The following is a 25,688-nucleotide window of genomic DNA, read 5'->3' as shown; positions in this document are numbered from 1 at the left end:
CCACCTAAAATTTGGTCTCCCACTTCTCCTCGTTCCCTCCACCTCTGACAAATATATCCTCTTTGTCAATCTTTCCTCACTCATTATCTCCAAGTGACCAAACCATTTCAAAACAACCTCCTCTGCTCTCTCAACCACACTCTTTTCATTTCCACACATCTCTCTTACCCCTACATTACTTACTCGATCAAACCACCTCACACCACATATTGTCCTCAAACATCTCATTTCCAGCACATCCACCCTCCTGCGCACAACTCTATCCATAGCCCACGCCTCGCAACCATACAACATTGTTGGAACCACTATTCCTTCAAACATACCCATTTTTGCTTTCTGAGATAATGTTCTCGACTTCCAAACATTCTTCAATGCTCCCAGAATTTTCGCCTCCTCCCCCACCCTATGATTCACTTCTGCTTCCATGGTTCCATCCGCTGCCAGATCCACTCCCAGATATCTAAAACACTTTACTTCCTCCAGTTTTTCTCCATTCAAACTTACCTCCCAATTGACTTGACCCTCAACCCTACTGTACCTAATAACCTTGCTCTTATTCACATTTACTCTTAACTTTCTTCTTTCACACACTTTACCAAACTCAGTCACCAGCTTCTGCAGTTTCTCACATGAATCAGCCACCAGCGCTGTATCATCAGCGAACAACAACTGACGCACTTCCCAAGCTCTCTCATCCACAACAGACTGCATACTTGCCCCTCTTTCCAAAACTCTTGCATTCCTCTCCCTAACAACCACATCCATAAACAAATTAAACAACCATAGAGACATCACACACCCCTGCCACAAACCTACATTCACTGAGAACCAATCACTTTCCTCTCTTCCTACACGTACACATGCCTTACATCCTCGATAAAAACTTTTCACTGCTTCTAACAAATTGCCTCCCACACCATATATTCTTAAAACCTTCCGCAGAGCATCTTTATCAACTCTATAATATGCCTTCTCCAGATCCATAAATGCTACATACAAATCCATTTGTTTTTCTAAGTATTTCTCACATACATTCTTCAAAGCAAACACCTGATCCACACATCCTCTACCACTTCTGAAACCACACTGCTCTTCCCCAATCTGATGCTCTGTACATGCCTTCACCCTCTCAATCAATACCCTCCCATATAATTTATCAGGAATACTCAACAAACTTATACCTCTGTAATTTGAGCACTCACTCTTATCCCCTTTGCCTTTGTACAATGGCACTATGCAAGCATTCCGCCAATCCTCAGGCACCTCACCATGAATCATACATACATTAAATAACCTTACCAACCAGTCAACAATACAGTCACCCCCTTTTTTAATAAATTCCACTGCAATACCATCCAAACCTGCTGCCTTCCCAGCTTTCATCTTCCATAAAGCTTTTACTACCTCTTCTCTATTTACCAAATCATTTTCCCTAACCCTGCCACTTTGCACACCACCTTGACCAAAACACCCTATATCTGCCACTCTATCATCAAATACATTCAACAAACCTTCAAAATACTCACTCCATCTCCTTCTCACATCACCACTACTTGTTATCGCCTCCCCATTAGCCCCCTTCACTGAAGTTCCCATTTGCTCCCATGTCTTATGCACTTTATTTACCTCCTTCCAAAACATCTTTTTATTCTCCCTGAAATTTAATGATACTCTCTCACCCCAACTCTCATTTGCCCTCTTTTTCACCTCTTGCACTTTTCTCTTGACCTCCTGCCTCTTTCTTTTATACCTCTCCCACTCATTTGCATTTTTTCCCTGCAAAAATCGTCCAAATGCCTCTCTCTTCTCTTTCACTAATAATCTTACTTCTTCATCCCACCACTCACTACCTTTTCTAATCAACCCACCTCCCACGCTTCTCGTGCCACATGCATCTTTTGCGCAAGCCATCACTGCTTCCCTAAATACATCCCATTCCTCCCCCACTCCCCTTACCTCCTTTGTTCTCACCTTTTTCCATTCTGTACTCAGTCTCTCCTGGTACTTCCTCAAACAAGTCTCCTTCCCAAGCTCGCTTACTCTCACCACTCTCTTCACCCCAACATTCTCTCTTCTTTTCTGAAAACCCCCACAAATCTTCACCTTCGCCTCCACAAGATAATGATCAGACATCCCTCCAGTTGCACCTCTCAGCATATTAACATCCAAAAGTCTCTCTTTCGTGCGTCTATCAATTAACACGTAATCCAATAACGCTCTCTGGCCATCTCTCCTACTTACATACGTATACTTATGTATATCTCACTTTTTAAACCAGGTATTCCCAATCACCAGTCCTTTTTCAGCACATAAATCTACACGCTCTTCACCATTTCCATTTACAACACTGAACACTCCATGTATACCAATTATTCCCTCAACTGCCACAATACTCACCTTTGCATTCATATCACCCATCACTATAACCCAGTCTTGTGCATCAAAACCACTAACACACTCATTTAGCTGCTCCCAAAACACTTGCCTCTCATGATCTTTCTTCTCATGCCCAGGTGCATATGCACCAATAATCACCCATCTCTCTCCATCATCATTATCCACGTGTTGTAGAAGGTGACTAAAGGGGACGGGATTGGGGGGCTGGAAACCATCCCCTCCTTGTATTTTAACTTTCTAAAAGGGGAAACAGAAGAAGGAGTCATGTGGGGAGTGCTCATTCTCCTCGAAGGCTCAGATTGGGGTGTCTAAATGTGTTTGGATGTGACCAAGATGAGAAAAAAGGAGAGATAAGTAGTATGTTTGAGGAAAGGAACCTGGATGTTTTGGCTCTTGAGTGAAACGAAGCTCATGGGTAAAGGAGAAGAGTGGTTTGGGAATGTCTTGGGAGTAAAGTCAGGGGTTAGTGACAGGACAAGAGCAAGGGATGGAGTAGCACTACTCCTGAAACAGGAGTGATGGGAGTATGTGATAGAGTGTAAGAAAGTAAACTCTAGATTGATATGGGTAAAACTGAAAGTGGATGGAGAGATGGGTGATTATTGGTGCATATGTACCTGGGCATGAGAAGAAAGATGATGAGAGGCAAGTGTTCTGGGAGCAGATGAGTGAGTGTGTTAGTAGTTTTGATGCATGAGACCAGGTTATAGTGATGGGTGATTTGAATGCAAAGGTGAGTAATGTGGCAGTTGAGGGAATAACTGGTGTACATGGGGTGTTCAGTGTTGTAAATGGAAATGGTGAAGAGCTTGTAGATTTATGTGCTGAAAAAGGACTAGTGATTGGGAATACCTGGTTTAAAAAGAGATATACATAAGTATATGTATGTAAGTAAGAGAGATGGCCAGAGAGCATTATTGGATTACGTATTAACTGACTGGCGCACGAAAGAGAGACTTTTGAATGTTAATGAGCTGAGAGGTGCAACTGGAGGGATGTCTGATCATTATCTTGTGGAGGCGAAGGTGAAGATTTGTAGAGGTTTTCAGAAAAGAAGAGGGAATGTTGGGGTGAAAAGAGTGGTGAGAGTAAGTGAGCTTGGGAAGAAGACTTGTGTGAGGAAGTACCAGGAGAGACTGAGTACAGAATGGAAAAAGGTGAGAACAAAGGAGGTAAGGGGAGTGGGGAAGGGGATGTATTTAGGGAAGCAGTGATGGCTTGCTCAAAAGATGCTTGTGGCATTAGAAGTGTGGAAGGTGGGCAGATTAGAAAGGGTAGTGAGTGGTGGGATGAAGAAGTAAAATCATTAGTGAAAGAGAAGAGAGGCATTTGGATGATTTTTGCAGGGAAATAATGCAAATGAGTAGATGTATAAAAGAAAGAGGCAGGAGGTCAAGAGAAAGGTGCAAGAGGTGAAAAAGAGGGCAAATAAGAGTTGGGGTGAGAGAGTATCATTAAATTCTAGGGAGAATAAAAAGATGTTTTGGAAGGAGGTAAATAAAGTGCATAAGACAAGGGAACAAATGGGAACTTCAGTGAAGGGGTCTAATGGGGAGGTGATAACAAGTAGTGATGGAGTGAGTATTTTGAAGGTTTGTTAAATGTATTTGATGATAGAGTGGCAGATACAGGGTGTTTCGGTCGAGGTGGTGTGCAAAGTGAAAGGGTTAAGGAAAATGATTTGGTAAACAGAGAAGAGGTAGTAAAAGCTTTGTGGAAGATGAAAGCCGGCAAGGTGGCAGGTTTGGATGGTATTGCAGTGGAATTAATTAAAAAAGGGGGTGACTGTATTGTTGACTGGTTGGTAAGGTTATTTAATGTATGTATGACTCATGGTGAGGTGCCTGAGGATTGGTGGAATGCTTGCATAGTGCCATTGTACAAAGGCAAAGGGTATAAAAGTAAGTGCTCAAATTACAGAGGTATAAGTTTGTTGAGTATTCCTGGTAAATTATATGGGAAGGTATTGATTGAGAGGGTGAAGAGCATCAGATTGGGGAAGAGCAGTGTGGTTTCAGAAGTGGTAGAGGATGTGTGGATCAGATGATTGCTTTGAAGAATGTATCTGAGAAATACTTAGAAAAGCAAATGGATTTGTATGTAGCATTTATGGATCTGGAGAAGGCATATGATAAGAGTTGATAGAGATGCTCTGTGGAAGGTATTAAGAATATATGGTGTGGGAGGCAAGTTGTTAGAATCAGTAAAAAGTTTTTATTCAGGATGTAAGGTATGTGTACGTGTAGGAAGAGAGGAAAGTGATTGGTTCTCAGTGAATGTAGGTTTGCGGCAGGGGTGTGTGATGTCTCCATGGTTGTTTAATTTGTTTATGGATGGGGTTGTTTGGGAGGTAAATGCAAGAGTTTTGGAAAGAGGAGCAAGTATGAAGTCTGTTGGGGATGAGAGAGCTTGGGAAGTGAGTCAGTTGTTGTTCGCTGATGATACAGCGCTGGTGGCTGATTCGTGTGAGAAACTGCAAAAGCTGGTGACTGAGTTTGGTAAAGTGTGTGAAAGAAGAAAGCTGAGAGTAAATGTGGATAAGAGCAAGGTTATTAGGTACAGTAGGGTTGAGGGACAAGTCAATTGGGAGGTAAGTTTGAATGGAGAAAAACTGGAGGAAGTAAGGTGTTTTAGATATCTGGATTGGATTTGACAGCGGATGGAACCATGGAAGCGGAAGTGAATCATAGGGTGGGGGAGGGGGCGAAAGTTCTGGGAACGTTAAAGAATGTGTGGAAGTCGAGAACATTATCTCGGAAAGCAAAAATGGGTATGTTTGAAGGAATAGTGGTTCCAACAATGTTATATGGTTGTGAGGCGTGGGCTATAGATAAAGTTGTGTAGAGGAGGGTGGATGTGCTGGAAATGAGATGTTTGAGGACAATGTGTGGTGTGAGGTGGTTTGATCGAGTAAGTAACGTAAGGGTAAGAGAGATGTGTGGAAATAAAAAGAGCGTGGTTGAGAGAGCAGAAGAGGGTGTTTTGAAATGGTTTGGGCACATGGAGAGAATGAGTGAGGAAAGATTGACCAAGAGGATATATGTGTCGGAGGTGGAGGGAACGAGGAGAAGAGGGAGACCAAATTGGAGGTGGAAAGATGGAGTGAAAAAGATTTTGTGTGATCGGGGCCTGAACATGCAGGAGGGTGAAAGGAGGGCAAGGAATAGAGTGAATTGGAGCGATGTGGTATACAGGGGTTGACGTGCTGTCAGTGGATTGAATCAAGGCATGTGAAGCGTCTGGGGTAAACCATGGAAGGCTGTGTAGGTATGTATATTTGCGTGTGTGGACGTATGTACATGTGTATGGGGGGGGTTGGGCCATTTCTTTCGTCTGTTTCCTTGCGCTACCTCGCAAACGCGGGAGACAGCGACAAAGCAAAATAAAAGAATAAAAATATATATATATATATATATATATATATATATATATATATATATATATATATATATATATATATATATATATTTTTCAAACTATTCGCCATTTCCCACGTTAGCGAGGTAGCGTTAAGAACAGAGGACTGGGCCTTTTTTGGAATATCCTCACCTGGCCCTCTCTGTTCCTTCTTTTGGAAAATTAAAAAAAAAAAAAAAAAAAGAGAGGAGAGGATTTCCAGCCCCCCGCTCCCTTCCCTTTTAGTCGCCTTCTACGACACACAGGGAATACGTGGGAAGTATTCTTAATCCCCTATCCCCAGGGATAATATATATATATATATATATATATATATATATATATATATATATATATATATATATGTTTTTTTGCTTTGTCGCTGTCTCCCGCGTTTGCGAGGTAGCGCAAGGAAACAGACAAAAGAAATGGCCCAACCCACCCCCATACACATGTATATACACACGTCCACACACGCAAATATACATACCTACACAGCTTTCCATGGTTTACCCCAGACGCTTCACATGCCTTGATTCAATCCACTGACAGCACGTCAACCCCGGTATACCACATCGCTCCAATTCACTCTATTCCTTGCCCTCCTTTCACCGTCCTGCATGTTCAGGCCCCGATCACACAAAATCTTTTTCACTCCATCTTTCCACCTCCAATTTGGTCTCCCTCTTCTCCTCGTTCCCTCCACCTCCGACACATATATCCTCTTGGTCAATCTTTCCTCACTCATTCTCTCCATGTGCCCAAACCATTTCAAAACATCCTCTTCTGCTCTCTCAACCATGCTCTTTTTATTTCTACACATCTCTCTTACCCTTACGTTACTTACTCGATCAAACCACCTCACACCACACATTGTCCTCAAACATCTCATTTCCAGCACATCCATCCTCCTGCGCACCACTCTATCCATAGCCCACGCCTCGCAACCATACAACATTGTTGGAACCACTATTCCTTCAAACATACCCATTTTTGCTTTCCGAGATAATGTTCTTGACTTCCACACATTCTTCAAGGCTCCCAGAATTTTCGCCCCCTCCCCCACCCTATGATCCACTTCGATTCCATGGTTCCATCCGCTGCCAGATCCACTCCCAGATATCTAAAACACTTCACTTCCTCCAGTTTTTCTCCATTCAAACTCACCTCCCAATTGACTTGACCCTCAACCCTACTGTACCTAATAACCTTGCTCTTATTCACATTTACTCTTAACTTTCTTCTTTCACACACTTTACCAAACTCAGTCACCAGCTTCTGCAGTTTCTCACATGAATCAGCCACCAGCGCTGTATCATCAGCGAACAACAACTGACTCACTTCCCAAGCTCTCTCATCCCCAACAGACTTCATACTTGCCCCTCTTTCCAAAACTCTTGCATTCACCTCCCTAACAACCCCATCCATAAACAAATTAAACAACCATGGAGACATCACACACCCCTGCCGCAAACCGACATTTACTGAGAACCAATCACTTTCCTCTCTTCCTACACGTACACATGCCTTACATCCTCGATAAAAACTTTTCACTGCTTCTAACAACTTGCCTCCCACACCATATATTCTTAATACCTTCCACAGAGCATCTCTATCAACTCTATCATATGCCTTCTCCAGATCCATAAATGCTACATACAAATCCATTTGCTTTTCTAAGTATTTCTCACATACATTCTTCAAAGCAAACACCTGATCCACACATCCTCTACCACTTCTGAAACCACACTGCTCTTCCCCAATCTGATGCTCTGTACATGCCTTCACCCTCTCAATCAATACCCTCCCATATAATTTACCAGGAATACTCAACAAACTTATACCTTTGTAATTTGAGCACTCACTCTTATCCCCTTTGCCTTTGTACAATGGCACTATGCACGCATTCCGCCAATCCTCAGGCACCTCACCATGAGTGATACATACATTAAATAACCTTACCAACCAGTCAACAATACAGTCACCCCCTTTTTTAATAAATTCCACTGCAATACCATCCAAACCTGCTGCCTTGCCGGCTTTCATCTTCTGCAAAGCTCAAGGGTAAAGGGGAAGAGTGGTTTGGGAATGTCTGGGGAGTAAAGTCAGGGGTTAGTGAGAGGACAAGAGCAAGGGAAGGAGTAGCAGTACTCCTGAAACAGGAGTTGTGGGAGTATGTGATAGAATGTAAGAAAGTAAATTCTCGATTAATATGGGTAAAACTGAAAGTTGATGGAGAGAGATGGGTGATTATTGGTGCATATGCACCTGGGCATGAGAAGAAAGATCATAAGAGGCAAGTGTTTTGGGAGCAGCTGAATGAGTGTGTTAGTGGTTTTGATGCACGAGACCGGGTTATAGTGATGGGTGATTTGAATGCAAAGGTGAGTAATGTGGCAGTTGAGGGAATACTTGGTATACATGGGGTGTTCAGTGTTGTAAATGGAAATGGTGAAGAGCTTGTAGATTTATGTGCTGAAAAAGGACTGGTGATTGGGAATACCTGGTTTAAAAAGCGAGATATACATAAGTATACTTATGAAAGTAGGAGAGATGGCCGGAGAGCGTTATTGGATTACGTGTTAATTGACAGGCGCGCGAAAGAGAGACTTTTGGATGTTAATGTGCTAAGAGGTGCAACTGGAGGGATGTCTGATCATTATCTTGTGGAGGCTAAGGTGAAGATTTGTATGGGTTTTCAGAAAAGAAGTGTGAATGTTGGGGTGAAGAGGGTGGTGAGAGTAAGTGAGCTTGGGAAGGAGACTTGTGTGAGGAAGTACCAGGAGAGACTGAGTACAGAATGGAAAAAGGTGAGAACAATGGAAGTAAGGTGAGTGGGGGAGGAATGGGATGTATTTAGGGAATCAGAGATGGATTGCGCAAAAGATGCTTGTGGCATGAGAAGAGTGGGAGATGGGTTGATTAGAAAGGGTAGTGAGTGGTGGGATGAAGAAGTAAGAGTATTAGTGAAAGAGAAGAGAGAGGCATTTGGACGATTTTTGCAGGGAAAAAATGCAATTGAGTGGGAGATGTATAAAATAAAGAGACAGGAGGTCAAGAGAAAGGTGCAAGAGGTGAAAAAAAGGGCAAACGAGAGTTGGGGTGAGAGAGTATCATTAAATTTTAGGGAGAATAAAAAGATGTTCTGGAAGGAGGTAAATAAAGTGCGTAAGACAAGGGAGCAAATGGGAACTTCAGTTAAGGGCGCAAATGGGGAGGTGATAACAAGTAGTGGTGATGTGAGAAGGAGATGGAGTGAGTATTTTGAAGGTTTGTTGAATGTGTTTGATGATAGAGTGGCAGATATAGGGTGTTTTGGTCGAGGTGGTGTGCAAAGTGAGAGGGTTAGGGAAAATGATTTGGTAAAATATATAAATATATATATATATATATATATATATATATATATATATATATATATATATATATATATATATATTATACTTTGTCGCTGTCTCCCTTGTTAGCACAAGGAAACAGACGAAAAATGGCCCAACCCACCCACATGTATATACATACACGTCCACATAAACACCCACACATGCACATATACATACCTATACATTTCTATTTAAACATACATATACATACACAGACATATAGAAATTCATGCTTGCTGCTTTCATCCATTCCCGTCACCATCCTGCCACACATGAAATGATACCCCCCTTTGCCCGCTCATGTGTGAGGTAGAACTGGGAAAAGACACCAAAGGCCACATTCGTTCACATTCAGTCTCTTGCTGTCATGTGTAATGCACCAAAACCACAGCTCCCTTTCCACATCCAGGCCCCACAAAACCTTCCATGGTTTACCCTAGACACTTCACATCCACTGACAGTATGTCCACCCCGGTATACCACATTGTTCCAATTCACTCTATTCCTTGTTTGCCTTTCACCCTCCTGTATGTTCAGGCCCCAATCCCTCAAAATCTTTTTTTCACTCCATCCTTCCACCTCCAATTTGGTCTCCCACTTCTCCTTGTTCCCTCCACCTGACACATATATCCTCTTTGTCAATCTTTCCTCATTCATTCTCTCCATGTGACCAAACCATTTCAATACACCTTCTTCTGCTCTGTCCACCACTCTCTTTTTATTACCACACATATCTCTTACCCTTTCATTACTTACTCGATCAAACCACCTCACACCACATATAGTCCTCAAACATTTAACTTCCAACACATCCACCCTCCTCCGCACAACTCTATCTATAGCCCATGTCTCGCAACCATATAACATTGTTGGAACCACTATTCCTTCAAACATACTCATGTTTGCTCTCCAAGATGATGTTCTTGCCTTCCACACATTCTTCAACAATCCCAGAACCTTCACCCCCTCCAACACAGCCACCCTCCTCCGCTTATCCCTATCTACAGCCCATGCTTTGCAACCATATTGGAACTACAGTACCTTCAAACACACCCATTTTTGCTGTTCGAGATACTGTTGTCTCATTCCACACATTTTACATCACCTGCAAAACTTTTACCCCCTCCCCTCCTTATGCCTCATGTCTGTTTCCATGGTTCCATTCGCTGCCAAGTCCACTCCCAGATATCTAAAGCAGTTCACTTCCTCCAATTTTTCTCCATTTCAATTTACATCCCAACTATTGACTTGTCCCTCAACTGGTGAATGTAATAAACTTACTATATTCAATTGACTTGCAACTTTCTCCTTTCAGACTCTTTTCCAAACTCAGTCACCAACTCCTGCAGTTTCTCAAATCAAATCAGCCACCAGTGCTGTATTGTTGGCCCTCTCATCTCCAACAGATTGCATACTCACCCCTCTCTCCAAAACTCTTGCATTTACCTTCCTAACCACCCTATCCGTGAACAAATTAAACAATCACAGTGATATCACACACCCCTGCCGCAGACCGATCTCTGGGAACCAATCACTCTCTTCTCTTCCTATTAGTACACGTGTTACACCCGTGAGGAAAACTTCTCTACTTCTAGCAGCTTACCTCCCACACCATATATTCTCAATACTTTTCACAAAGCGTCTCTGTGAATCCTATCATATGCCTTCTCCAGACCCATAAATGCCACATACTAATCTATCTGTTTTTCTAAGTATTTCTCACATTCTTCAAAGCAAACACCTGATCCATACTTCCTCTACCACTTCTAAAACCACACTGCTCCTCCCCAATCTGAAATTCTGTACATGCCTTCACCCACTCAATCAACACCCTCCTATACAAATTTCCAGTTATACTCAAATTTATGCCTCAATAGTTTGAACAATCAATTTTATCCCCTTTGCCTTTATACAATGGCACTATACATGCATTCTGCCAATCCTTAGACACCTCACCATGATCCATACATGTGATGAATATCCTTACTAACCAATCAACAACAGTCACCCCCTTTCTTAAATTCAACTGCAATACCATCCACTCCTGCTGCCTTGCCAGGTTTCATCTTCCAAATGGCTTTCATCACCTCTTCTCTCTTAACCAAACCACTCTCTGACTCTCTCACTTTGCACACTACCCCAACCAAAACACCCTACATCTGCCACTCGCTTCGCACACTACCCCAACCAAAACACCCTACATCAGCCACTCTATCATGAAACACATTCAATGATCCTTCAAAATACTCACTCCATCTCCTCACTCTATCACTACCTGTTATCACTTCCCCCCTTGCCTCTTCACCGATGCTCTCGTCTTCTGCACATCATTCACCGCCTTCCAAAACATCTTTTTTATTCTCCCTGAAGTTAAATTTAATGATACTATCTGACCACAACTCTCTTTTTCAACCCCTGCCACTTTCTCTTATACCATCCCCCAATTACTTGCACTCCTTCCTTGTAAGTACCATTCAAATACCTGTCTTTTCTCTTTCAGCAACTTTACTTGTGCATCCCATCACTCACTATTCTTTCTTATCTGCCCACCTCCCACCTTTCTCATGCCACATGCATCTCTTGTACATGCCATCACTGCTTCCCTAAATACATCCCATTCCTTACCCACTCCTCTCACTTAATTTGCTCTCACCTTTGCCATTCTATATGCAATCTCTCAGAGTATTTCTTTACACAAGTCTCCTTTCCAAGCTCACTTACTCTCGCAACTCTCTTCTCCCAGACATTCTCTCCTCTTTTTTGAAAACCTTTACAAATCTTCACTCTTGCCTCCACAAGACAGTGATCAGACATCCTACCAGCTGCCCCTTTCAGCACATTTACATCCAAATGTCTTTCTTTTACACACTTATCAATTGATACATAATCTAATAATGCCCTCTGACTATCTCTTCTACTCATGTACATGTACTTGTACTTGCGTATATCTCTTCTTAAATTAGGCATTCCCAATCACCAGTCTTTATTACGCACACAATTTCACAAGCTTTTCACCATTAACATTCACAGCACTGAACACCTTATGCGCATCAGTTATGCCCACAACTGCCACATTACTCACCTTTGCATTCAAATCACCCTTCACCAATACCCAGTCTCATGCACCAGAACTGCTAACACACTTATGCAGCTGCTCCTAAAACACTTGCCTCTTATCACACACTCCCACAACTCTTGCTTCAGGAGAAGTGCTACTCTTTCCTTAGCTCGTCCTCTCACCAACCCCTGACTTTACTCTCAAGACGTTTTCAAGCCATTCTTCCCCTTTACCTTTGAGTTTTGTTTCACTTAGGAGCCACATTCTTCTTTAACCCTGATGACTTCAACTCCTGCATTGTGGTGGCCCTCACAGCCCTTCTCGTCCTCTCATTCAGGTTTCTTTCCTCAAACATACTACCTATCTTTCCTTTCTCCTCATCCTGGTTGCATCAACACACATTCAGACACCCCAATCTGAGCCTTCAAGGAGGGTGAGCACTTCCTATGTGACTCCTTCTGTGTGTGAATGTGTGTAGTATACTGTTTTGTATAAACTTTATAACTTTATTCAAGATTTTTGTATCATTTTTAATCCTGGCTGGTGAATGTTTGAGCATGGTGTGTTCTCTGGCAGGTCGGGTCACCATGGAGGCGTTGAATGAGGGAGAGTTCTCCACACTACGTGTCGATGTCAGGTTCATTCGGCGCTATGAGTTCTACCTGCTCACTCTGTACATCCCCACCACCCTCCTCATCGCTATTGCCTACGCGTCATTCTTTTTTAACCCTGAGGACTTCAACTCCCGCATCGTGGTGGCCCTTACAGCACTCCTCGTCCTTTCATCCTTATTTACTCAAGTACCACAGTCCATATTCCTTATCAATTCATATGTCTGTAACCACACTACTTGTGTAATTATCTCTTTTTATTGTATGATGAGGGAGTCTTATATCTATAGGTCCCCCATCTTTTGAACATTCTCTAATATCCCAAAAGCTATTAAACTTATGTATGCTGTTCGTATGTACTCCATCTTCATTCAGCTATTTCATTTATCCATCTCATGTACTCTAACAGTACTTTTATACACTATTTCTAACTTGTTTCTTGCTTATTTCCAAGTTATGTCCAATGGTTGTTCTATTCTAATATCTTTTGAAGAACTGCTCTGTCTAAATCGTCAGTGTATGTTAAAAACTTAAGACTGTTATTAGGTTCCCTAAACTCTTCTAGCCTTTCCCTGTACCTTGGCTCTCTTAATTCTGGTACCATCTTTGTTGCCTAAAATTGGACATTCTCTGTTAGCACTCTGTGCTTCTTTAGATAGGGTGCTCAATCTTGAGAAGTATATTCAGGTTTTTGTCTTTAAAGTGTATCAGCATGTGTTACTGGTCTCCACCTGCATGAGGTTTTGTAAAGGTCAAGATCCTTTAGAATTCAGCTAATTTCTTTTCTCAATAATATCATACACCACAAAAACACATTTGAACTTATCATTCAGTTCCTCACATTTCCTTATATCATCCTCTACAATTATTCCCTCTGAATTCCTTAGCATGATTAGCTGTTCTTGAACTGACAATTTGCTCCTATTTAATTTAGGAAGTTTTAGATTTCTTCTACCTCATCCATACTATTTGTAAAGTTTCTGTGTCACTCTTTTTTTATCCCGCTGTACTCATTTCATGCTGTCTTGTACTTTACAAATGCTGGCAGGTGGGAGTGCCACCTATAACTGCTACAGCACATCTTGAAGTTCCATTGTTTTTTGACATCTTTTATTGAACTATTCCTGCCTCTTTCTTAATTCTCCCTCGAGACAACCTTATTCGTACTCCTTCAATGCAAATTTTGGAGAACCTTTCACCATAAAGCCCTAGTTCCTGGCAACTGATCTATTTATGTATCCTTGTGAACACTAAGACGTCTTTTTTTTTTTTTTTATCTCCGAATTATGTATCTACACTGGAATCTGTCCATTGTTCATATTTACTCTGATACCCCTGTCCATACATTAATTACACAGGTATTTCTGTCAACAATCCATATTTACTCAAGTGTGCATGTCCAAATTCCTTGTTTATTTTTTTTTTTACCACATTGTGTTTACTCATATCTCTAATCACATCCCTTATTGATGTAGGTATTTCTGTGCACACTCCATTTTACATAGGTATATATTCTTTTTATTTACTCAGTTATCTAGCTCTACCTCGTCTCCTTTTTTTCAGCTACATGTCCACATATTCAAACACTAATGTTTCTGTCTCTATTCTTTATTTATTCACATATCTCAGTCCATAATTCTTAGTTACTGGAGTTTCTCAGTGTACAGTCCTAATTCATTTTTTCAAGCATTTACTTGAATAACTGTCCACAATCCATATATATTTAGGTTTCTGTGTCCTCTTTCATTGTTTTTCCACGTCTCTTTGCTAATACTCATTATGCAGTAAGATTTTCTGTCCATCATCTTTACAGACTTGGGCATTTATATCCATAATTAATACATACTCAAGTTTTCTCATTTCACATTTGTTATTTACTCAGCTTTGTCCACATCCAAGCTTGATTAAGTTTTTCGGACCACCTGTTACTTGGCTGTATCTGTTACTGCTGCTAATTTTTTCATGCATCTCTGTCATCACTTCTTTATAATGTGTCTCTGTCTGCTGTCTTCATTTACTCAAGTATGTTTATTCATTTACCATATTTACTAAGGTATCTCAGAGCATAAACAACAGGACTAAAGAATTAATTATTGATTGATTTAGAAGAAAAGCATTCTTAAAAATTTACTTCATTAGATAGATAAGTATATAAACAATGAGATTATTGCTACCTGCCCTCAAGTAACTATGCATGCCTACAATGAGATTTTGCCATGGTGGCAAGGCTAGTGTGATGCGCTCACACTTGCCTTGTATGGTGATATACATTTCTCTCTACCTACTCGCTTCATCCCTTCACATATCTGGCTTGTTGTTTAATGTTATTTATTTTTGGCTGCCACTATTCAGGCATAGTTATCTATTCTAGGTTCATTTCGTCTTTAACCATGAGTCTGATTGTCTTTTGAATGTTTGTGCAGTCATTCCATTTGAATTTATGGATCACCTCATATCACTTTAAATAATCATTTGAACAAGATGGAGAAGATAGAAATCTTTTACATTTATCTCGTGAATTACCATGCACGATTTAAAGAACTAAATTTACTGTTTAAATGTAAGAGGAAGAGATATATGATAATGCATAACTGGCAAAATACAGAAAATAAAGATCAATATACTGAACTGAAAGCAACCAGAACATTTTGCAAATCTTTCTCTAAACCCTAGGCATATTGTCATGCATAACATATCTGTGTATGGTCTTTCTGTATGATAAACCCATGGTCTTGAGGACATATTGTTTGTCTCTTTAGTACAGACCTTTTGTCGTAGGCTTCGAACTTTGTCTTCCTGTAAGCCTGTGTCAATAAAAGAATTGAATTGAAATGAAACAAGCAGACAAGGATGATACAGAAACATTCTGTCAAGAGACATTACTGGAAACAGAAATGTACCGCCAATATACAAGACAAAGACATATGAATGCCCAGCAAGGGCATGTGAAAATACTAATAGTCTCTTCCTGTAAGTTCAGTTGTTCAGCCGTAAATCTTTTCATATTATATTTAGTAAGGCAACACTTTGTATATCTATATCAGATTCAGAAAGGAAGCTTTGCTTACCCAGCAAGCTCATTATGATGGCTCTAATGAGTTCCTTATCAAATTCAATACTGCAATTATCAGCCCTTTCCTTACAGATTCACCAGGGCAGTTCTTTTTATTGCCTATACATTCAATCTGATAGGTTATATCTAGGCCCATCTGTATGAGAAATTATTGGATAGTTTTTAGTTTTTCCAGGTTTAATATGGCAGCTCTTTTAAGTTGTATATCGAATGCAGTAAGACAGCTCTTCATATTTTTCAGTCAGATTTAGGACAGCCCTAATTACTTCCTTGTCAGATTTAGTATGAGAGATCTCAGTACTGAGTACTTCCCTGTCATATTCAGTAGGTCAGCTTTTAGTACTTCCATCAGGTTTAGTGTGACAACTCTTGAAACTTCCTTGTCAGATTCAGTAGGACAGCTTTTAGTACTTCCCATCAGAATCAGTAGGACATCTCTTGGTACTTTGCTATCAGATTTGGTAGGCTTTAGTACTTCCTTATCTAATTCAGTAGGGTAACTCTTAGTTCTTCCTTCTCAGATTCAATAGGGCAGCTTTTATTACTTCCTTGTCAGGAGTACAGCTCTTAGTACTTTTCTGACAGATTCAGTTGTTACTATTAGTGTTTTCACTTGTTATTCAGGAAACACTCATTTCCCCTTCAGTTTCAGGAATGCAGCTGTAAGTGTTTCTTCAGGAGAATCAGTAAGGCTATTGCCTCTTCAAACTGTCTTTTGTGATTAATTAGGGCAGGTCTTAGTTTCTCCTGAAGTTTCATTGTTAACCAGAGATGAATTATAAAATAAACAAAATTAAATGAAAATTAGGAATAAGTATATCCTCTATACTGCACATCAGTCTAATGTTTGTAGAGTGAGTAAAAGGGAGATCATGAAAGCGAATAAGTGAGAAGACTGAATAAGGGAAAATGAGTCAGATAGAATAACCAAAGGTGAAACGAAAGAGGTTATTTTCAAACATAAGATTTTGCTTTGCTATATTCTGCAAAGATGATACAAGCCTTATTATCATGCCCCCTATTAATACGATTAAAATAGGACTGATATTCTCGTCTTCAGACCTCTAATTCTCTGCCAAAGACATCATACTTCAAATTAGTGGACGTCTGGCTTTTCTTCTCCATTGTGATCATCTTTGTTGTGGTAATGCTGCAAACACTGATTGACTTCTCCTCTGACAAACAATGGTTTGTCTGCTCCAAGAACAGGAACTCTAGTGTTATACAGGTAATTATGGAATGGGTACTTTCAGTACATTACCTCAGTATGTAATGACAAGTTTAGCACAGTAGATATTTAGTTTAAATTAACTATTCATTTACTGTACATTGGAATTTCAGTATACTACCTCAATATGTAACGAAAAGTTTGGGCACACATTAATGGATATTTAGTTTAAATTTAACTACAGGTACACCAATTTTCTGGCAACTGATGGTTCGACACCTCCATTAGTCCAGACAAAATTACATGAGGGAACTTGAAATTACTGCGGCCACCAGCCTACTGTAATGGGCAGCCACAGATGGCACGTGTATGGCGGACTTATTCACATTCTTTACACTGCACTTTTTGGTGGTGATACTGCAATTCTGTGAGATTTTTAGCTTATTTTGCTTATTTTTAACTCTATCTATGGCTTCTGAGACATATGAGAGTGTCAGTTAAGGTGTCAAACGTAAACACCAGTCCATATTGATCCAAGATAAAGTAGAAAAAAATGGACCATGGTGTTTTGGTGCATAAGCCATGTGACATCTGTATTGGTTCATCAACTGTTTATAATATAAAGAAGCAAAGGGAGAAAATATTGAAATTCTATGCAGACAGGGATTCCAAGAAGCAAATAATGATTAGAAAAACTATCAAAGATGGTAAGAGTACTGAGCACGATCAAGTGATAATGGAATGGTTTAGACAGTGTTGGAGTGGACTTGTCAGGTTGCATGATAATGGACCACGCTAAGTTGTTCCATAAAGAACTTAAATTACAACATGAGCATGACTATAGTGAAGGATGACTTCAAGATTAAAAAGCATCATGGAATTTCTATGAATAAAGTGTGCGGAGAAAAGCGGTCAGCAAACCATGATGGAACTGCCAAGTATGTGGACTAATCTGCGAAACTCATAGCTGACAAGCACCTCAGTCCTGAGCAGGTGTATAATGCAGCTGAAACTGCATTATGTGGCAATGCACACCTAGGAAAACAATAGAAGACGAATAAGACCCCACAGGATTCAAACGGGCATATCTAGAGGAAATAGTGCCTATGGCAAGCACTGAAATTGCACCCCTGTCCAAACACATGATACCAATATCTTTTATTCTTATTACCTCTGCCAAGGAAATTATGTTTTTACCGGCGTTTGTTTTGTTTGTCTATTAGCAACTTTCAACAAAAGTTAAGAACAAATTTTGATGAAATTATCAGGGAAAAGTCAGAAATGACACAAGGACCAAGTGATCATAGTTTGGGAGTGATCCGAATCATTATCTGGATCCAGGACGCCATTACAGAAATATAAATTTTTGTGAATAACTATTGAACTAATAATGATATCAATGTGATTCCAAATGCCAGAGATATGTTTTCAAGGTCAAGAAATCTAAATCTTTAAGATCTGAATCACTGTCTGGATCTAGGATGCCATAACGCCACCAGCGCCCCCCTTCAAGTGGCACTCAGGGAACCTGCCCTACCTGCCATACCCTAGATACGCCTCTGGATTCAAACAATCTAAGGACAGACTTACCATCTTAGGGTGCTTAAACATTTAATATTTGCTTAATTTAAATTTCTAGCAGTCCATGGTATACTTTAGACACATGGGAGATGTATAATTAGTGGGTTAGAGGTGTGTTGAATTATTATGTGACCAAGGTTGGTCCGGCAAAATGGTTAATCCAACTAGAGTTTGGAACCAAGAGTGCCAGAAAATCAGTGGTGTACCTGTATAACTATTTATTCATTTTAAGTGGGAGAGTTGCAGTAAGTTAATAAGTGGGAGAGTTGCAATAAGTTAAAAATTTCACATTTTCATTTAAAGATTCGTGGGTATATCTATAATACCTCTCTTTTGAAATTTAACACTTAGATTCTCATAATTCTGGCTAAACGTTTAAGCGGCAGTTGCAGCACATGAAACTCTAAGTCAGGAAACCTGGGGGGTAATTTCCTTCTGCCTAGAGAGGACTCTTACAGAATCCTCAAGCCAGGATTTACATTTGGTATTCAGTACTTTTCATTACCAAATTCAAGGAAATCTGGAAATGAAAAATCAGTATGGTAATGAAAAATATAGTTTGGTAAAGATGATATGCTTTAATGGACTTGGATATTACAAACAAAATATTCAATAAATTCTGTGCTGAAATGTATGATCATACCCTGAGGGGAAGGCACGAGACTAAACTATAGTGATTCAATGTCAGTGGGTTCTTTATGGGCTAGTCATGTCATGGAAGTTGAGCTATCATTTTGTTTTTTCCTTTATCACGTTCATTTACTATATTTGTTTATGTATTATGTAGATATTTGGTGTTTATCAAAGCAGTTTTGGAAGTTTATGCATAATTTTTTGCCTGTGAACCTATCTTATTACTTCCATTCACATCAATTAATCCAGTATTTGTGATTTGTTATTTCATAAAGCCTTCTGTTCACTATCCTGTGAATTACGGCATTCCTCTCTATTAGATGTTCAAATAAAAAGTGACTCAGTTTGTTGTTATAAACTATCCAGAAATCTTTTTGAAAAAATTATTATGATTCACTTTTAATATGTATTGAAGGTGTGCCTGTAATCATCTGGTCCCATCATTCAAATCTTTTGTACTGTCATAACTTTTTTATATTTATTGATTTTATTATACTTTGTCGCTGTCTCCCGCGTTAGCGAGGTAGCATAAGGAAACAGACGAAAGAATGGCCCAACCCACCCACATACACATGTATATACATACATGCCCACACACGCACGTATACATACCTAAACATTTCAATGTATATTTACATATACATACAGACAAATACATACATACACATGTACATATTCATACTTGCTGCCCTCAGCCATTCCTTTTGCCACCCTGCTACACATGAAATGGCAACCCCCTCCCTCCACATGCATGCGACGTGGCGCTAGGAAAAGACAACAAAGGCCACATTCGTTCACACTCAGTCTATCTGTTATGTGTAATGTACCGAAACCACAGCTCCCTTTCCACATCTAGGCCCCACAAAACTTTCCATGGTTTACTCTCGACACTTCACATACCCTGGTTCAATCCACTGACAGCATGTCAACCCCGGTATACCTCATCGTTCCAATTCACTCTATTCCTTGCACACCTCTCACCCTCCTGCATGTTCAGGCCTAGATCACTCAAAATCTTTTCCACTCCATCCTTCAACCTCCAATTTGGTCTCTCACTTCTCATTCCCTCCACATCTGACATATATATCCTCTTTGTCAATCTTTCCTCACTCATTCTCTCCATGTGACCAAACCATTTCAATACACCCTCTTCTGCTTTCTCAACCACACTCTTTTTATTACCACACATCTCTCTTACCCTTTCATTACTTGATCAAACCACCTCACATCACATATTGTCCTCAAACATCTCATTTCCAACACATCCACCCTCCTCCACACAACCCTATCTACAGCCCATGCCTCTCAACTACATAACATTGTTGGAACCACTATTCCTTCAAACATACCCATTTTTGCTTTCAGAGATAAAGTTCTTGCCTTCCACACATTCTTCAATGCTCCCAGAACCTTCGCCCCCTCCCCCACCCTGTGACTCACTTCCGCTTCCATGGTTCCATCCACTGCCAAATCCACTACCAGATATCTAAAACACTTCACTTCCTCCAGTTTTTCTCCATTCAAACTTCCCTCCCACTTGACTTGTCCCTCAACCCTATGTTACCTAATAACCTTGCTCTTATTCACATTTACTCTCAGCTTTCTTCTTTCACACACTTTACCAAACTCAGTCACCAGCTTCTGCAGTTTCTCACACGAATCAGCTACCAGTGCTGTTTCATCAGCGAACAACAGCTGACTCACTTCCCAAGCCCTCTCATCCACAAAAAACTGCATGCTTGCCCCTCTCTCCAAAACTCCTGCATTCACCTCCCTAATAACCCCATCCACAAACAAATTAAACAACCATGGAGACATCATGCACCCCTGCCGCAAACCGACGTTCACTGGGAACCAATCACTTTCCTCTCTTCCTACCCTTACACGCCTTACATCCTCGCTAAAAACTTTTCAATGCCTCTAGCAACTTGCCTCCCACACCACATACTCTTAATACCTTCCACAGAACATCTCTATCAGTTCTATCATATGCCTTCTCCAGATCTATAAATGCTGCATACAAATCCATTTGTTTTTCTAAGTATTTCTCACATGCATTCTTCAAAGCAAACACCTAATCCACACATCCTCAACCACTTCTGAAACCACACTGCCCTTCCCCAGTCTGATGCTCTGTACATGCCTTCACCCTCTCAATCATTACCCTCCCATATAATTTCCCAGGAATACTCAACAAACTTATGCCTCTGTAATTTGACACTCACCTTTATCCCCTTTGCGTTTGTGCAATGGCACTATGCATACATTCTGCCAATCCTTAGGTACTTCACGATAAGCCACATATACACTGAATATCCTCACCAACAAATCAACAACACAATCACCCCCTTTTTTAATAAATTTCACTGCAATACCATCCAAACCTGCCGCCTTGCCGGCTTTCATCTACAAAGCTTTCACTAACTCTTCTCTGTTTACCAAACCATTCTCCCTGACCCCTCTCACTTCGCACACCACCTCGACCAAAACACCCTATATCTGCCACTCTATCATCTAACACATTCAACAAACCTTCAAAATACTCACTCCATCTCCTCACATCGCCACTACTTGTTATTACCTCCCCTTTAGCCCCCTTCACCAATGTTCCCATTTGTTCTCTTGTCTTATGCGCTTCAGTTACCTCCTTCCAAGAATGAAAAGGTGTTTTGGAAGGAGGTCATAACTTTATAAAGTTAAACATTTTTAGCATTCACCATTTCTCCTCCACTTGCTGCATTCATTCACTCTTCTTTTATTCTAAAGTTTCTCATCTTTCCTTGCTTGATTATTGTTTAGTTTCCTCGTGTGCTTTGAGGTGATTAATTGTTATGCTACATTAAGAGTCTGATCAATATCCACCTTTATGTATCAATTTATAATCTTGGACATAATCATGTTTGTACAGCTTTTTCTCTCTTCTGATTTGGGTAATTGAATTTCCTAAAACTCATCTCTGTGATTTCATGTGCATTTCACAAGGCAAGGGAATGGATCATAACATGGACTTCAATTGATCTTATTAGTAACATTGGTAGTTGAAGTTATAGTCTAAGCCCTCTTTGTTTGAAGGAAAATTATTCAAAATTCAGTTGTTTGCATAAATTATTTGATCTCTGCTACCAATTTTCAAGTCTTATGCATGCCCATAAACACTACATATATTTTCCATGTTTTGTTGGAGCTTGTGTACATTGCTGAAGATTATCTTCACCTATAGGTGGTAGGAACTGGTCATAAGCAATATGATATATGAAACATTTGCACAAGTGTGTGAATGTGCTGTCAGTTAAAACTAAAATGTGTAGAAAAAAGAAATTCATATTTTCTTAAAATATTTCAACATTTCAAGAGGACATACATCACTTTATCCATATTAGAAACAACACACAGCAGAGGTAACGAATTTCCTACTCTACCAGAAGTACAAATAAAGAAACATCATTTTTAAGCTAGCAATCAAAAGTTCATAACTGCCATTAGCTTTTGGACTTTGTCATGTACAAACTCAGAATTAAAGCATTTCTTTCTGTGGCAGATACTGGAGAAGCAGCAGTCACTGACAGACAACTCCAGTGGGCTCACCTTCCCTAGGGTGAAGGGTCAAGCCAACCTAACAATGTTAAAGTTTGGACAAGCTATCATACCTATTATATTCCTCATCTTTAACCTGGCCTATTGGGGCTCTGCTCTAGCGTAAGATCACCGTTATCTGTTTCACCATTAACCTATCTTCCATTTCTGTGCTGTTTTGGTGATAAATGAATAGGTAATTCTGTAGGCAATACACAAAATTTCATTTTTTTTTGGGAGGGGGAGAGCAAAAATGGGCACATCTGAAGGAACAGTAGTTCCAACAATATTATATGGTTGCTGGGCATGAGTTATAGGTAGGGTTGTAAGGAGAAGGGTGGATGTGTTGGAAATGAAATGTCTGAGGACAATATGTGGTGTGAGGTGGTTTGTCGAGTAAGTAACGAAAAGGTAAGGTAGATGTGTGGAAATATAAAGTGTGTGGTTGAGAGAGCAGAAGAGGGCATGTTGAAATGGTTTGGACATATGGAGAGAATGAGAGGAAAGATTGACAAAGAGGATATATGTGACAGGTGGAGGGAACAAGGAGAAGCGGGAGACCAAATAGGAGGTGGAAGGATGGAAAGAAAAAGATTCTGAGCAAACGGGGCTTGAATAAACAGGAGGGTGAGAGTCATGCAAGGAACAGAGTGAACTGGAATGATGAGGTATACCGGGGTGGACGTGCTGTCAATGGACTGAACCAGGGCATGTGAAACTTCTGGGTTAAACTATGCAAAGGTCTGTGGGGACCAGATGTGGATAGGAAGCTGTGGTTTTGGTTTGTTAAGCACGACAGCTAGAGACCGAGTGTGAACAAATGTGGCCTTTTTTGTCTGTTTTCCTGGTGCTACCTCGCTGAAGCAGGGGGTAGCAATGCTGTTTCCAGTGGGGCGGGGTAGCTCTGGAAAAGGATGAAGGCAAGCAAGTATGAATATGTATGTATGTATGTATATATGTCTGTGTATGTGCATGTATATGTATGTATATGTTATGTGATAGAGGATGTATGGATCAGGTGTTTACTTTGAAAATGTGTGAGAATTACTTAGAAAAACTGATGGATTTGTACGTAGCATTCATGGATCTGGAGAAGGCATATGATAGGGTGGATGGAGATGCTTTGTGGAAGGTTTTAAGAGTGTATGGTGTGGGAGGTAAGTTGCTAGAAGCAGTGAAAAGTTTTTACCAAGGATGTAAGGCATGTGTATGAGTAGGAAGAGAGGAAAGTGATTGGTTCCCAGTGAATGTCGGTTTGTGGCAGGGATATGTGATGTCTCCATGGTTATCTATTTTGTTTATGGATGGGATGGTTAGGGAGGTGAATGCAGGAGTTTTGGAGAGAGGGGCAAGCATACATTCTGTTATGGATGAGAGGGCATGGGAAGTGAGTAAGTTGTTGTTCACTGATGATACAGTGCTGGTGGCTGATCTGGATGAGAAACTGCAGAAGACGGTGACTAAGTTTGGTAAAGTGTGAGAAAGAAGAAAGTTGAGAGTAAATGTGAATAGGAGCAAGGTCATTAGGTTCAGTAGGGTTGACGGACAAGTTAATTGGGAGGTAAGTTTGAATGGAGAAAACTGGAGGAAGTGAAGTGATTTAGATATCTGAGAGTGGACTTAGCAGCGGATGGAACCATGGAAGCGGAAAAGAGTCACAGGATGGGGGGAGGGGGCAAAGGTTCTGGGAGCATTGAAGAATGTGTGGAAGATGAGGACGTTATCTTGGAGAGCAAAAATGGGTATGTTTGAAGGACTTGTGGTTCCAACAATGTTATATGGTTGTGAGGCATGGGCTATAGATAGGATTGTGTGAAGGAGAGTGGATGTGTTGGAAATGAAATATATTCATTCATTTATTATGCTTTGTCACTGTCTCCCACGTTAGCGAGGTAGCGCAAGGAAGCAGACGAAAGAATGGCCCAACCCACCCATATACACATGTATACACATACACGTCCACACACGCACATATACATACCTATACATTTCAATGTATACATATATATATATCCCTGGGGATAGGGGAGAAAGAATACTTCCCACGTATTCCCTGCGTGTCGTAGAAGGCGACTAAAAGGGGAGGGAGCGGGTGGCTGGAAATCCTCCCCTCTTGTTTTTTTTTTTTAATTTTCCAAAAGAAGGAACAGAGAAGGGGGCCAGGTGAGGATATTCCCTCTAAGGCCCAGTCCTCTGTTCTTAACGCTACCTCGCTAATGCGGGAAATGGCAAATAGTATGAAAGAAAGAAAGAAATTATATATATATATATATATATATATATATATATATATATATATATATATATATATATATATATATATACATATATATACTCATTCCATCTCCTTCTCACATCACCACTACTTGTTATCACCTCCCCATTTACGCCCTTCACTGAAGTTCCCATTTGCTCCCTTGTCTTACGCACCCTATTTACCTCCTTCCAGAACATCTTTTTATTCTCCCTAAAATTTACTGATAGTCTCTCACCCCAACTCTCATTTGCCCTTTTTTTCACCTCTTGCACCTTTCTCTTGACCTCCTGTCTCTTTCTTTTATACTTCTCCCACTCAATTGCATTTTTTCCCTGCAAAAATCATCCAAATGCCTCTCTCTTCTCTTTCACTAATACTCTTACTTCTTCATCCCACCACTCACTACCCTTTCTAAACAGCCCACCTCCCACTCTTCTCATGCCACAAGCATCTTTTGCGCAATCCATCACTGATTCCCTAAATACATCCCATTCCTCCCCCACTCCCCTTACTTCCACTGTTCTCACCTTTTTCCATTCTGTACACAGTCTCTCCTGATAC

At 40.4% G+C, this 25,688-nt stretch overlaps 1 protein-coding gene and 1 long non-coding RNA gene across 4 annotated transcripts in view; one reads left to right on the top strand and one right to left on the bottom strand.

The window, feature by feature from the left end:
* Positions 1 to 25,688, bottom strand: part of LOC139756000 (uncharacterized) — a 107,765-nt gene that overhangs the window by 60,944 nt on the left and 21,133 nt on the right. The gene's annotated exons all lie outside the window — the stretch shown is intronic.
* LOC139755999 (uncharacterized) overlaps positions 1 to 25,688 on the top strand; it is a 91,662-nt gene that overhangs the window by 60,596 nt on the left and 5,378 nt on the right. Inside the window, 3 exon segments of the mRNA XM_071674923.1 lie at positions 12,808 to 13,031; positions 16,976 to 17,143; positions 22,836 to 22,993. Coding sequence (XP_071531024.1) covers positions 12,808 to 13,031; positions 16,976 to 17,143; positions 22,836 to 22,993 — 550 coding nt within the window.

The sequence above is a fragment of the Panulirus ornatus genome, chromosome 20 (genome assembly GCF_036320965.1).
Source record: "Panulirus ornatus isolate Po-2019 chromosome 20, ASM3632096v1, whole genome shotgun sequence".
NCBI classification, from domain to species: Eukaryota; Metazoa; Arthropoda; class Malacostraca; order Decapoda; family Palinuridae; genus Panulirus; species Panulirus ornatus.
The sequence above is the reverse complement of the archived record's forward strand: the minus strand, read 5'-3'. Positions and strand labels throughout refer to the sequence as shown.